Raw genomic sequence first — 14,870 nt, 5'->3', positions numbered from 1 at the left:
CGTGTTCATGCATGCCTTTGGTGTGCACCTAGTGCACAGACTTGAGATGCTCAAAACCATCCTTAATGCCACTTCTTCACTGAGGGGTAAGCATGGGCCAGGAATATTCAGGAGCCAGTGGGGATGTTGCATTTCCGAAGGCAGTTTTCAGATCCTTTAATCTTTTCCTCGGGCTTCCTAGTAATTTATTCCTGTGACAGATGCCGAAAAGTGGTGGTCAAGGGTAGTGAGTAACTGAGGGCATCATTGCACAAGTAGGAGATGGTGAATCAAATCTGAAATTACCAGGAGAATTTAGCCAATTTCAGATGGTCAGCCGGTACATTGCATCCAGTTTCCCCCTCTATTCCAGTAATTTTGGATTTAATTAATCTCCTACTATTTACATTCCTGCAGCTATACCTTTCAATATTCATTAACGTTTATCATTCCCTTTTAGCTGGCACCACCAATTTTGCTGTTACTTCCTCCTATCATAAACCTTCTGTTTTATTCTCTTTGACATCCTTCTTTCTCTACCATCTTTAACAGGTTTAAAACTTCTTCCCAATCCGGCAAAAAGTCATCATTTTGAAATATTAACTGTTTCTCTCTTCACAGGTCTTACCTTGTTTGCCGAGTATTTTCCATTTATCTGTAAGCTTGCTTGTTTTTAAAGCAATTGTAAACCAATCACACGCAAAGGTCAAAGGTTTTCCATAAAGCTGCTCTCAGGTATTGCTGTGGTTCACCCGATTTTCAATCCTTTTAACCCATTGGAATGGAACTTTGTTGTACTTTCAGCCAGCTTGTGCAAGTGGACCTGGAACACTTCCAAGAAAACATTGCCATTTTTGCCCTATTATAACTTACAATTCATCCCTCTGACCTGTCTAACTATGTAGGATAAATAAGTCTGGGTCAAGAACTAGAATGGTACAGCACAGAACAGTCTCTCTGGCCCTCAATGTACTGACCTTTTAACCTATTCTAAGATCAATCTAACCTTTCCCTCTTCCATATGGTAATTTTCCCTATTATCCATATGCCTATCTAAGACTTTCTTAAATGTTATAGAGAGTATACATTTGTCGATTTGAAGAGTTGGCTGGAAGTATATAACTAAGTTTTATTTTAAATGAAGGATCTTCAACCTGAATTCTTTCTCTCTCTACAGATGTTGCCCTAGCTGCCAAATATTTACATTGTTTGTCATTTCTATTTCAGATTTCCAATATATGCCTTTTTTAAAATTTTCTATTACTTTTACAATCTTTCTATATTTCCGCCACGCATGAACTACCTTAAAAGTAACTTGTTAAACAATGCCATTTCATCTATAAATGAAACAGGATGGTGATTTTTGAGTGGGTCTCTGTGCAACCTCTGATAAATAATACTATTTACACGGAACTGTTAGGTTTTCAAATTCAATTAGACACAATCTTATTGCACAGAGCATTGAAACAAAGATGCATGACACTTGAGAAAGTTTTGAACAATTATTCTTTTAAAATCAATGCTATTCAGTAAAAATAGGAGAACAAATATTTTATTTGTTTGCAATATGAGCAAAACTAAAAAATAAGCCAATGGAAGGTTAAAATGACGTGGTGTTTAAATGCAACTTCCACATCATTTCTATAAGTGATTTCTGTTTACAAATGTTCTTTTTGCATGGCACAAATACTTACAATGAAATCAAGAAAGATACTCCCCAGAAAACTAATATCCACTAATCTTGCTGCAGTTCCTAGTGCCTCCCAGTTGAATACAAAAATGGTTCCAAACAAAATAGATGAGAGATATTGTAATTTTAACAAGTTGAAAATTTTAAATGTTTTTTTTGCTGTAGGTTGCATAGTTTGCCCATTCCAAATAATTTGAATACAGTAGTACACAAAGAACAATACATACATGCTATTTTAAAAAATGAACTGGAAATAGATGGTTCATAAAAAGGCAGGAACTAGAAATCTCAGAATGAGCAGTGAATTATATCAGTGAATGTGTGGCTTATACACAAAATGGTCATGGAGCCTCAATTAGATGTGCACTTTAAAGCATTTTCACAGCAACATTTGTCTAATATGTTGTTACAAAACCTACATTAAAATAATAATGTTTACCCTGCAGACTCACATAAAATCAAGTTACCAGTGTTGTTGGTATGATCATAATAGAATGTAACATTTCATGTGTGAACATTAACATATTCACGCAAAATTGAAAAGAAGTGTGGATCAATATCATAAAGGGGCTTGTTTATGGATAGATGATTGTTAACTCTATAATTAAATGGTAAATCCCTGGTGATTATATACTGATGGAACATACTTGGCGAGACAAATTAGAATTATGCCCAAATATCACAGCGTAATAGGTTCACCATGGCTTTTATTAATAAAAGTCCTATGACGTTATGGTATCAATGTGCCAGATGGGTACAGTGACCACTCTAGTCTAGGCTGCACAGAACTATAACATATTTAATTATTCAGTCTAATATTATTCAGTGCAGAGATTACCAGATCCTGGTCTAACCCTGTTCTGTAGATAAGGAGAAAACTCAAGGAAAAGGCCCAAGGCAAATTTTTTCACATTTGTTAACAAGAATATGATGTGGTGCTTTTATTTTAAACTTAAGGAGTTCATATCCTTGTGTCATTCAAGACTTTATGTACCCTGAACCTGGCCCTTTGAATATTTTACACCCACCATCCTTGCATGTAGCACAAGGTATTAGTTGCAACTGATGATGGTGGCACACATGTCGTACATATACTTGCTGCAGTCAAAAGCAAAACAAAATATAACCAGAATAAACAGAGCCTGCACAAGAAACTCTAAAAAAGAATACACAACATGAAAGCACCAGGTAGATAACTTAGAAATTACTGGCATGAAATTAAAGCACCTCAATCTTCTTAGGTGGACCAAACAGCTAAAATTTAATAAACATTTTTTTTAGTTGAATAACTTTTATCCAGTGAGCGCAACAATATAAGTTACTTTCCTCTGTATTTGATTCTTTCTGAGCTAAATGGTGTAAAATGGGTAATGTATTTACTTCATTAGTGGTGGGTCTATTAGACATGCACCTACTGTAGTTGCAAGAATCTGATATAAAATGGTCACTAATTCATTTGTGGACTGAAATAAAAAAGCAAAATTAAAAATGTGATATATTGAGCCTTTTATCTACTGCACCGCCAGTTTTTACCATCATCTACACAAGTTAATAAATCTCCTTTCAGCAGGAGGACAACTTAGCACCTTTGTCTTTTAATCCTGACTTGTGAAAATACTATCTTATAAAAGTATAGACTCCCCTCCCACTACCCTCCTGTGTTGCAGTTCATACTGTGCCTTTTTGGTACACAGCGCATTTCAGGTCACTTGCTGAATTCTGTGCAAAAGATGATACTGGAGACCCTTGATCGAGTTTCAGTGAATACAATGTGCATGGCTTCCAAAGCCAAACATTCAAGTTTCAACAGTTGGAGACTTGTGTCAATGTTCATTGGATAAATAAAGTTCCGGTCTTTGTAATAAGGCACAGATCAAGTCCTCTGAGGCACTTTGTGGTTGGCTGAACTCTAGCTGCGAGGTATTCAAACCTCAGAACTATCATTGTGATAATTTTGTGCAGTCATAATCTTGTCGCAGGGTGATTTCCTGTATTCAGCCTTACCTGATTGCTTCTTCCGTTTCAGCATAAGGATGATGATAATGATGACACAAATAGCTAGTAACAAGGCAGCAATCCCTGCAATAATGGGAATATTGCCATCTTGGTCACCTCTATCATTTGGTGACTTAGCAACAGCTCCTTCAGGGAAAATCACTTTCTCAACGACCTGCTTCCTATCGCTCCGGTTCAAAGCAATATGCTGGATGTTAGTTCCTCGGTTGTTCTCAACGCCAATGTTCTCAGCAAGTGCTGAAGCTTCCCTGACTGATCGACGCTGACGTGAACCTGAGCTCCAGTTTTCAGAGTGTGACAGAATATGATATTCCAAACTTCGTTTTCCAATCCCTCTGGAAGCACTTTCCCTGGACCGCACAGTGTAAATGGTATGAATATACCACTCTCGCCCAGCAGCAACCTAGAGGTAAAAGGTAACATGTAGCTATTGTATGTCAGGCTTTATTAAAATGAAGAGAAAACTAAATGAGCAAAAGATAGGTTTGCAACTAGTTTAAAAGAAAGACTTTTAAAATGACCTATTTTTTCATCAGAAGGTGTCAGTAGCCACTAATAGTTGTACGCATAGAACATTTATGATATTCTGTGTTGGCATATTAACAATTAATTTCAGGCAGATTACATGTCTTAAGTATATACTGTTCCCTGTATGTATGTAATCATTAAATATTAGAAACAAAAAAAATTCCTTATGATTTATTTGGTTTGTAAAAATTAATTGTTTGCTTTATTTTGTTATTGTATTTGCCTGGGACTTGAGCTTTTCACCCCATACATTAACTTTTTAAGGCAAAGTAAGTTGCTTATCCAAGTGTACAGGTGATATCCCATTTGGTGTCATATTAAGTAGTGTAGATGGGAGCACAAAGCTTTACCTTTTCTGAGATTGAGTCGAACTCTTTGAAATTTCAAAGAAGGAATGATGATCTTACTGAAAAGTCAAAGTTCTTACAAGGCTTGGCAGACTAGATGGTGAGAAGTTATTCCTTTGCAAGAACTAGATGAGGGATCAGATATTCAGCACAGACAAGGATAAATTACTTTTTTTTAGGGAAGGCTGGGAATACTTAGATGAGCAAGACTGTGGAAACAGTGACATTAATTCTGTAAGTTTCAAGGTAACTAGTGAAAGGAATAAGGTTGGTCCTCAAGTTAAGATCCCAAATTCAGGGAAGGCTGATTTCAACAGCACAAGAGAGATCTGGTGAAAGTAGAGTGGTAGCATATGCTTGCAGTTTACACAACATCTGACAAGAGGGCATCTTTTAAAAGAGAATTAGCAAGAGTTTTGCACTGTGCTGTAAAGGGTGAAAGGCAAAGATGGCAAGATAGATGTCAAAGATTATTGAAGGTACTAAATTGCAGAGCAGGCTCCTAATGCTGTGCCGTCTGTTCCTTTTCTATTTTTAATGCGCTAATCAGAATCAGGTTTACTATCACTGGCATATGTCATGAAATTTATTATCTTAGCAGCAGCAGTACAAAGCAATACATAATAATATAGAAAAGAATAAATAAGTAAATCAATTACAGTAAGTATATATATGTACTGTATATTAAACAGTTAAATTAAAAGTAATGCTAAAACAAATAATAAAAAAAGTGAGTTAGTGCTCATGGGTTCAAAGACCATTTGGGAATCGGATGGCAGAGGGGAAGAAGCTGTTCCTGAATTGCTGAGTGTGTGCCTTCAGGCTTCTGTACCTCCTACCTGGTGGTAACAATGAGAAGAGGGCATGTCCTGGGTGACAGGGGTCCTTAATAATGCACACTGCCTTCTGAGACACCGCTGTTTGAAGATGTCTTGGATACTACGGTGGCTAGTACCCAAGATGGAGCTGACTAATTTAACAAGTTTCTGTAGCTTCTTTCGAACATGTGTAATGGCCCTCCCCCACCCTCATACCAGATAGTGATGCAGCCTGTCAGAATGCCCTATAGAAGTTTTCAAATGTTTTAGGTGACAAACCAAATCTCCTCAAATTCCTAATGATATACAGCTGCTGTCTCGACTTCTCTATAGCTGCATCAATATGTTGGGACCAGGTTAGATCCTCAGAGATCTTGACACCCAGGAGCTTGAAATTGCTCACTCTGTCCACTTCTGATCCCTCTATGAGGATTGGTTCGTGTTCCCTTGTCCTACCCTTCCTGAAGTCAACAATCAGCTCTTTGCTCTGACGTTGAGGGCTATGACACCACTCAACCGACTGGTATATCTCACTCTTGTATACTCTCTCATCTCCATATGAGATTCTGCCAACAGTGGTGGTATCATTAGCAAATTTATAGATGGTATTTGAGCTGTGCCTAGCCACACAGTCATGGTGTATAGAAAGAGTAGAGCAGTGGGCTAAGCACTCATCCCTGAGGTGCGCCAGCGAGGAGATATTATTATCAATCCGCAGACTGTGGTCTTCTGGTTAGGAAGTCAAGGATCCAGTTGCAGAGGGAGGTACAGTGACCCAGGATCTGTAGCTTATCAATCAGGACTGTAGGAATGATGCAACACACAACAAAGCTGCTGGTTAATGCAGCAGGCCAGGCAGCATCTCTAGGAAGAGGTACAGTCGATGTTTCGAGCTAGCTCTTCTTTCAGTTAGTCCTGATGAAGGGTCTTGGCCCAAAATGTCGACTGTACCTCTTCCTAGAGATGATGCCTGGCCTGCTGCGTTCACCAGCAACTTTGATGTGTGTTGCTTGAATTTCCAGCATCTGCAGAATTCCTCGTGTTTACTGTAGGAATGATGGTGTTTAATGAAGGGTTACATGATAGGCAATCCATGGAGAAAGAAGCAGGGCATTGGAACTGTTGGGAATGATTGGAAATCGATTTTAGACTTGATGTGTGCATGGCCTCTTTCTAGATGACATTATAATAACGTGGTAAGGAAATATAAAATTGTACAGTTGTAAAATTGTGGAATTCAAGACTTCAAAAGAAGATTGCCCATAGTCCTAACTATTCACCATAGTGTGGTGACATGGGATTTGCATGAAAGTGTTCTATCTCCCAGCATCAAAGGAGATCACTATATAGATGATGTGCTATTGCAGGAATTCTATGAAGAGGAGGTTTCCAAAGCCTTTAATACATGATTGATCACATGCAATCAAAGGGATGGGAAATTAAGCCCGATGAAATACAGGGCCCAGCTTCAACTCTTCATTTTCTAGTAATACAATGGACCAAGGGTGATAGGATAATTCCCAATAAAGTCAGAAGTAAGATCCTAGACATAGCACCCCCTACAAAAAAAACAAGAAGCCCTACACTTTGATGGCTTTTTGGGATACTGGCCACATAGCCTATTTAACTATGCTCCTCTGACCCTTGCATGCTGTGACCGGAAAGAACCTCACTCTTCTATGTGGTCCCAAGCAATCATCAGCTTTTGAGGCTGCACAGGAGGTCGTGGCCACTGCCTTACTCAAGTCGCCTCACAGAGAGGGGCCCCCATTTGAGCTGCAGGTTTCTGTTAAAGATGATGTGGCTGTCTGGAGTCTATGGCAGAAGTGTGGTGGAAAAAATATGCCTCTGGGTTTGCAGTTCTGAAAACATCCTGATGTTGCCACGAGGTAAACTGCATTTGAGAAATGACTTCTGGCCTGCTTCTGGGCTTCAGTAGAGACTGAAGCCGAGATGGGGGAGTTCCCTCATCTCTCTACGTCCTGAACTTCCCACTATGGGACGGGTACTCTCTGATGGGTAGGGTGTGGACAACAGATTTCTATCGTCAAGTGGAAGTGGTTTATTTCCAAACGGGTGTCAAAGGGATTGGACAGAACTAACAAAATACATGAAGGTGGTCGCTGAGTCCCCTTAGGCTACGTCACCCATCCTGAAGCTACTCCAATCAAAGCGTCCCCTGTTGCATGGGGCGTTCCCTATGACCTTCTAACTCCTGCTCAGCAGCAGCAGGCTTGGTTTATCCAAGGCTCTGTGATATGGAAGAATGGTCGTTGCTGTGGGAAGGCTGCCCTTGAGCCTCTCGCCCAACAAGTTTTGAAGAAGAAAGGCTCTGATGGCTTGAGTCAATATGTAGAGCTTGTAGCAGTGCATACAGTCATTATGCCCGAAACCAGAGAAGCCCATATTTAGACTGATGCTTGGGCTATTGCTAATGGACTTGCTGTCTAGTGAGCCAGTGGTCTTATACTGTTGTAGGGCATCTGCAATGGAGAGTGGAGTTATGGAAGGACATTTGGAGCTGATCATTACATGCTATCATTACAGTTTATCATGTCGACGTCCATTTGAAAGATAATTTGCCGATGACAAGATTTAACAACATTGCTGACAAACCCGCTTTTGTTGACACAAATCTTGCTCTTGTCACTTGCTCCGTGGGCCCATGAATTTTCTGGTCATTTGAGGGTACAGGGTACCATGGAATGGTCTAAGCAGAGGGGATTATTCCTTCCCACTGATATAGCTCGTACAGCGGTAGGGAATTGAGGGCTATGTTTCCAAATTAAGAGCCAGCACATTCTAAAATGACCTTTGAATACCATTCACTGTGGGTGCACCCTGCTCAGATTTGGCAAATAGATTATGTCAGTCCCCTTCCTTTACAGAAGCGATTCCAGTCTCTCCTCACTATGGCGGGCACCTATTCTGGCCTTTTGACGGCAATCCCTACTGCTAAAGCTAATCAGGATGGTACCCTGAAGGGATTAGAACACCTTGTTTCTACATACAGCAATCCCCTTTAAATTCAATCTGATAATGGTTCACATTTTTCAGGTTCTAGGGTACAAGAGTGGGCTGCCTCTAATGGTATACGGTGGGTCTTTCATGTTCTCTATTGTCCTCAGGCCAGTGACCTGACTGAACAAATGAATGGCCTATTAAACCAGCCAATTCACTTACTTACTCCTGTCCATACTTATCTGAATGGTTACCGTGCTTTGTATAATTTGAACAGCCACCCCTTGAAAGGAGGTACTCCCATTTTGTTAATGACAGGACAATCAATTCCTTTTGTTGGAATTGAACACACCGATCAAGAGCTGATTCAGTTCTGCCAGGAGTGTAGATAATGGGGGTGACATACTCGTCTTCCTCTCCAGAGGAAGTTGTAAGCTGACAGATAAGATGTGTGGTTTGAAGGAAACCACTGGCAGGAGAACAAAGGATTTGTCTGTCTCTTGATGAACTGCACTTGTGAAACTTGTAAACAGTACGTGGAGGAACTTCCCAGATTTCGTTGGAACTTCACCCAGACCGGAATCGCAATCAGTGCATTGGATCACAAGTTGGAATTGGGGTTCCCTCGATATCAACCAAGTGGTGACCAGAAAGCGAGGGACCAGAAATTTTTGTGATTTGCTGTGTAGTATTTTATGATCCCTTGATCAGAGGGGATGATGAGACGGCCTACAGGGACGAGGTCCAGCATCTGGCTGTGTGGTGTGCCGATAACAACCTGGCCCTTAACATCCAGAAGACCAGGGAGATCATTGTAGACTTCAGGCATGCCAGGAGTCACACTCACGTTCCCATCTACATCAATGGAGCTGTAGTGGAGCGTGTATCAAGCTTCAAATTCCTTGGTGTCCACATTTCCGATGATCTCACCTGGTCCCTGAACTCCTCCATCCTGATCAAAAAGGCACAATAGTGCCTTTATTTCCTGCGGAGCATGAAGAAAGCTCACCTCTGTCCCAGGGTACTGACGGACTTTTACCGCTGTATCATTCAGAGCATACTCACCAACTGTATCTCAGTGTGGTATGGCAATTGTCTCCTATCAGACCGCAAAGCACTCCAGCGCGTGGTGAAAACTGCCCAATGGATTATCAGCACCCAATTGCCCACCATTGAGAACATCTACCATAAACGCTGCCTGGGCAGGGCGAAAAGCATTATGAAGGATGCATCTCACCCTAGCCATGGACTTTTTACTCTCCTCCCATCCAGTAGGCGCTACAGGAGCCTCTGCTCCCGCACCAGCAGGCATAGGGAGAGCTTTTTCCCTGAGGCTGTAACCCTGCTGAACCTCACATCACAGCGCTAAGCGGTATTGCACCCAGATTGTACTGTCTCAGTACTTTTATATTTGTGTGCAGTAACACTTACTTTTTATTTGCAGTGATTTTGTAAATAACACTATTCTTTTGCACTTCTGGTCAGATGCTAATTGCATTTCATTGGCTTTGTATCTGTACTCGGCACAATGACAATAAAGTTGAATCTAATCTAATCTAATTTAATGTGATCTATTTGTACTTTCCATTTTATGGTAATAAACTGGGTTTAAATTACTTTGTTGTGCTTACTCACTTATTACCACATCTCTTGGACACTGGAATGATTGGGTCTGAACAACCCAGCCTGTTACAGCAGCATTATTAGAATGTCATCTGGTAAATTATCACTGACAGTAGCATCCCAACACACTCCATCCATGGTGTCCAATGAAATTCTTCAGGTAAGAATAGGTAAGCATAGATCTGTGTGTGTAGCAAAAGACGGATAAAGAACTGGATAGAAGAGCTGGTCATACTTGCTGGAGTAATGAGCAAGTACGCTTCATTAATAATACTGATGTGCCCATTATTTATCATCTATATTAACTAATCTGGATTCATAATTTCAGTTCAGAGATGGTATTGACTAGTGTGGATGCTGTAGAAAATTTGTAAATGGGTTATTTGAAACAAGTCTGTTTCAGTGAGTGCAAGATTTTGCATGGAAAGAATAACAAATTTGTTTTACGTATAGATGGAAAAAAATCTGTCCCTGCAGACCATTAAACCGCATGGAATGCTGAACCACATTAGCAAAGAATTAGAACATAAGTATGTCCAACTGATGTTCTGTCAGAGGACACTTTATCCAGGACACCAAGCAGAACGGTAAAGACTAAAGCCAATCAATTTCTCAAATTAAATTATGAATGCTGCACAAAACAGCCTTGGATGGTGGTAAAAAGTACATTGACAAATGATGCTATATATTCATAATTGGATTAATATCTTGTGATTTTCCAGATAGGATTTAAGTGGAAAAAAGGCAGGAGAATCGGGTTGAGGGAATAATAAATCATCCATGATAGAATAGGGGAGGAGACTCAATGGGTCAAATGGTCTATTTCTGCTCCTATGTTTTATGGTCTACATTAGAAAAAAAAAATCACATCATAGGCAATAGATTTGGCATTAAATAAATTCATAAAGTCAGAGTCATAGAACACTATAGAAATGGGATTTGTCCTCCATACCCCTTCCATTCCCTCCCACGTACCTATCCAAATTTCTCTTAAATGTTGAAATTGACCCTGCATCCACCACTTCTGTTAGCAGCTCAGTCCACATGCTAACCACCCTCTGAGTGAAGCAGTCCCCCCTCATGTTCCCCTTAAACATTTTACCTTTCACCCCTAAGCCATGACCACAAGTGGGTTAGGTGGCCAGTACCGTGTGATGTATTATCTGGTGATAAGTTTCATGCACAGAACAACAATGCAATTAAATGAAGACTCTATTAACATCACAGTATATTAAGTAAAATATGACTGAAGTAAAACCCAGTGGATTCCAGTTAATTGGGACACAACGAGAACAACCCAATTAAGCGGCTGCTCCAATTAGCCAAAGTTTCAGGGAAATAGTGAAGAAGGTATAAAAAAGACAAGCTGAGTAACAACATATGTATTTAAATGAAATACAGAACAAATTAGAATACTACCAATATTACCACAGTACTATAAAACTATGTATTAGTCCTTAATAGCTATTGATCCAGTGTACGCAAGGAACAAAATCAATGCAGACAACAAGTGGAGATAATGGACTACCTTCATATGATGCTATCAATGATTGCATCCTCCAAATCTTCTTTTTCATTGTAACCTACAAGATGACTGTCGATACCTTCAAATTCTACACAGTTTCTAACTTATTGAAGTAGTGAAATTGTTTTATTTTCACTCTCGGCTGTTTCTGGCATCTCCAAGCCTGAATGCTTGAAACCGCTGTGAGCAAAACGGATCAGAATTGTCTTATGCTTATTTCTCGCCTACTATCAGCGAAAAAAATGGCTTCTTTTTCAATACAAACACACACTATTGACACTATTTAAAAACACTTTGCTCTGTGTAGGAAAAATTGTGTGGCATCTAACGGCAACACAAGTGCGCGTGACTGAAGCTAGTTCGGCAATAGCCTCCTGCCTCGATGAGGTGGCATAGTGTCCCAAATAATTGAAGGTATTCCTGGCAATTTTCATGATTAGTGTTTTCTCTTTATGAATAAGTGGCTGCCCCAATTAACCATAATCCACTCTATTATGTAATGACATAATGCAATTCAGAATGGGAAATAATGACATATTCCATTGTTTTCTTAATAAAACAGCACAAAGAACCTCCTAACTGGTTTTAAGGAAGAGGTATCACTGATAATTGCCTGCACAGCACACACCCATTGAAATCTACTTCATACCTGGAAGAGTGGAGAGGAATCCAAACGGAAGCCATCAGAGCCAGGCTGTGTGGCAAGCGCCAGGGCTTCAGCGTCATCAATGGCAAGTCTAGCATTGAATGCCACATTTCCAAAGAAGGGATCCTGTGTCTCAGGTTGGGCCTTATCCTGTTATAACAAAGAGCAGAAGCTTTGTTCACATGTCAGTGGAAAAAAAGCTGTAACTGTGAAGACAAATTATACTGGGCCAAAAGCAACCCAATCCAAAACAGAAACAAAATATGCTCAAGTGGCATAATAGTTGATTTGCTCAGTTACTTTTTTTTATATTCCTCAAAACATTATTTATCTATCTTTGTCAACGGTACATTCACGATTTACAAAATCAAGGAGCCTCCTAATCAAGGATCAAGAATCAATTTTGTTCACCAAATACATTTACATGTATTAGGAATCTGCTGTGGAGTGTCAAGGTATGATGTGCAACGAAAAACACCATTCAACGATTATAAAGAATAAAGAACTCCATAAAAATAAAGTTAGAGGTTAGAGTACAGATATAGAATAAAATGTACATAAATACCAGCATGTATTTACAATGTAAACAACATTATAAAATTGGTTTAAAGTGTTTATAGTGCAGTGCAGTACAAGGTAATAGAGAGGGGTTGGCTGCGGGCTTAACAATACATTATGAAGAGGAACAGGGATATTTTAAAAAGTCACAATACACAGGGGTAATAGAGCAGAATTGCTGAATTCTCTCAGCACAAAAGGAAGCGATTAACTGACTTACCAGAATTTTGAATCTGTACAAGAGAGAAGGTGAATCGGCCAGACAGCCATATTCAGCATTTGGTGGATTGTACTTGGGAACATATCCGTCAGCTCCAGTACACAGAAATACCTTCTCAATGTTACAAAAGAACGAGTCTCCCAGATTTTGCACAGGGTCAACCATCACACGTCCATAGACAACTGATCCTGCACGAGAAATGGACTTCAGTCAGGAACGTGGTGAGACTTTCACCTCTGGTGCATGTGACCAAGCTACCTCCTCTCCAGTTGTAAATAAATACTTTCTTGTTATTTTATATGCAGTGCAATGCTTCATCAGTTTTACTCTTACTGACACAAGTACAGTACAAGGCATTTAAGTGTCAACCACACAGATGCAGAGCTAGAGTAATATCTAGAGTGGCCACTTTATTAGGTATCTCCTGTAGAAGAATTGAGAAAAGTACGTTTGATGAATTGTGTATTCAGAGATGCTCTTCTGCACACCAGTGTTGTAACACATGGTTATTTGAGTTACTGCTGTTTTCCTGCCAGCTTGAACCAGTCTGGCTATTCTACTATAACCTCCCTCATTAACAAGGCACTTTCCCCCACCGAACAGATGCTGACTGGACATTTTTGTTTCTTGCACCATTCTCTGTAAACTCTAGAGACTGTTGTGTATGAAAATACCAGGAGATGAGCCGTTTCTGAAATACTCAAACCACCCCATCTGATGCCAAGAATCATTTTATGGTCAAAGTTACTTAGATCACATTTCTTCCCTGTTCTGATGTTTGGCCTGAAAACAACTGAACCTCTTGACCATGCCTGCATGCTTTTATACACTGAATTACTGCCACAGGATTGGCTGATTAGCTTATACAAGTGGCCAGTAAGTATATGTATATAGTCCAGACTGGGTAAAGAAAATTCCTCGAAGGAATATGTTTTCACAACAAACCAACACTTTCATGAACATCATTATCAGTATTATTATTTTAAAGAGTCTAGATTCATTTAAAAAGGGAATTTAAATTTTACAGCTGCTATTGTGAAATCTGTGTGATCTCCAGACCATCAGTCCAGGAACATAATCTCCATGTTATCATATCTAGCAATCTATAGTGTTACTTTGATGTATCCTGACAAAACTCCCCTAGAGATTATAGATACATCAGCTAGTCAAATAAATATTGTTAATTCTGATTTGACTAATATGTTTATTTTTCTGTACCTTGCTGGACTGAGTTAGGGAACTACATTTTGAAAAACAACAACATTTAGTTTTAGCCCGTTTTATTGTTCCTGCAAAGCGTTGTGACCAGTCTTGCATACCTTCTGCAAAAGCGACATCACTGCCTTCTCCAAATCCCATGGAGCCGTCAGAGAGCCAGAGACTCTTCTTATTGAGTAGGAACATTTGAGTGTTCAGGCTGAACTCGGCAGCTACTGGGTCGCTCACCTGGAAGATGCAGTTGGAAATGATGAAAGATAAAACATTAAGCGTATGAAAAAATACATTGAAATCACCGCAAACCATTAGATCATTAAAACCACTACGAGTGCAATAATGAGTGAAATATAAATTTCTTATTCTGCTGAGTGAAAGACCTTGCAGATCCCACACCAGGTAGAATCACTAACATGTCCCTCAGCTACTGTTAACTCTAGCACACTCATATTCAGCCACAGGATCTCCACAAAGTTCAGTGTGACTGATTCCCTGGCAAATCCTGCCATTTTGTATCTCAATACTTTTCTCCTGAACTTCCTGGTATACAGTGGGTAAATGTGGCCAATTTAATGTGCCAAATGATTGTTTGCAAAGCTATTTCTGGAACCTTCTGAAGCCTCCTATAGTTCAGGTAAGCCTTACTTGCTTCTTCCATTGGTACTTCAAAACTGCATTAATCTGTCGTGATACAGGGATACATCATGCAATTACCTCATCCCAAATGACGTGGAAGTCTTGAGA

General features: G+C 39.7%; 1 protein-coding gene across 1 annotated transcript in view; it reads right to left on the bottom strand.

Moving 5' to 3' along the window:
• Positions 1–1,358: 1,358 nt before the first annotated feature.
• The window catches only part of LOC134349683 (FRAS1-related extracellular matrix protein 2-like), a 204,794-nt gene continuing 191,282 nt past the window's right edge, over positions 1,359–14,870 (bottom strand). The window contains exons 21-24 of the mRNA XM_063054368.1: positions 14,231–14,357; positions 12,912–13,099; positions 12,137–12,283; positions 1,359–4,088 (exon numbers count right to left, since the gene is read on the bottom strand). Coding sequence (XP_062910438.1) covers positions 3,594–4,088; positions 12,137–12,283; positions 12,912–13,099; positions 14,231–14,357 — 957 coding nt within the window. The 3' untranslated portion in view covers positions 1,359–3,593. The remainder of the gene's footprint in view (positions 4,089–12,136; positions 12,284–12,911; positions 13,100–14,230; positions 14,358–14,870) is intronic.

The sequence above is a fragment of the Mobula hypostoma genome, chromosome 7 (assembly GCF_963921235.1).
Source record: "Mobula hypostoma chromosome 7, sMobHyp1.1, whole genome shotgun sequence".
NCBI lineage: Eukaryota > Metazoa > Chordata > Chondrichthyes > Myliobatiformes > Myliobatidae > Mobula > Mobula hypostoma.
This window is presented reverse-complemented; position numbering and strand designations above follow the sequence as displayed.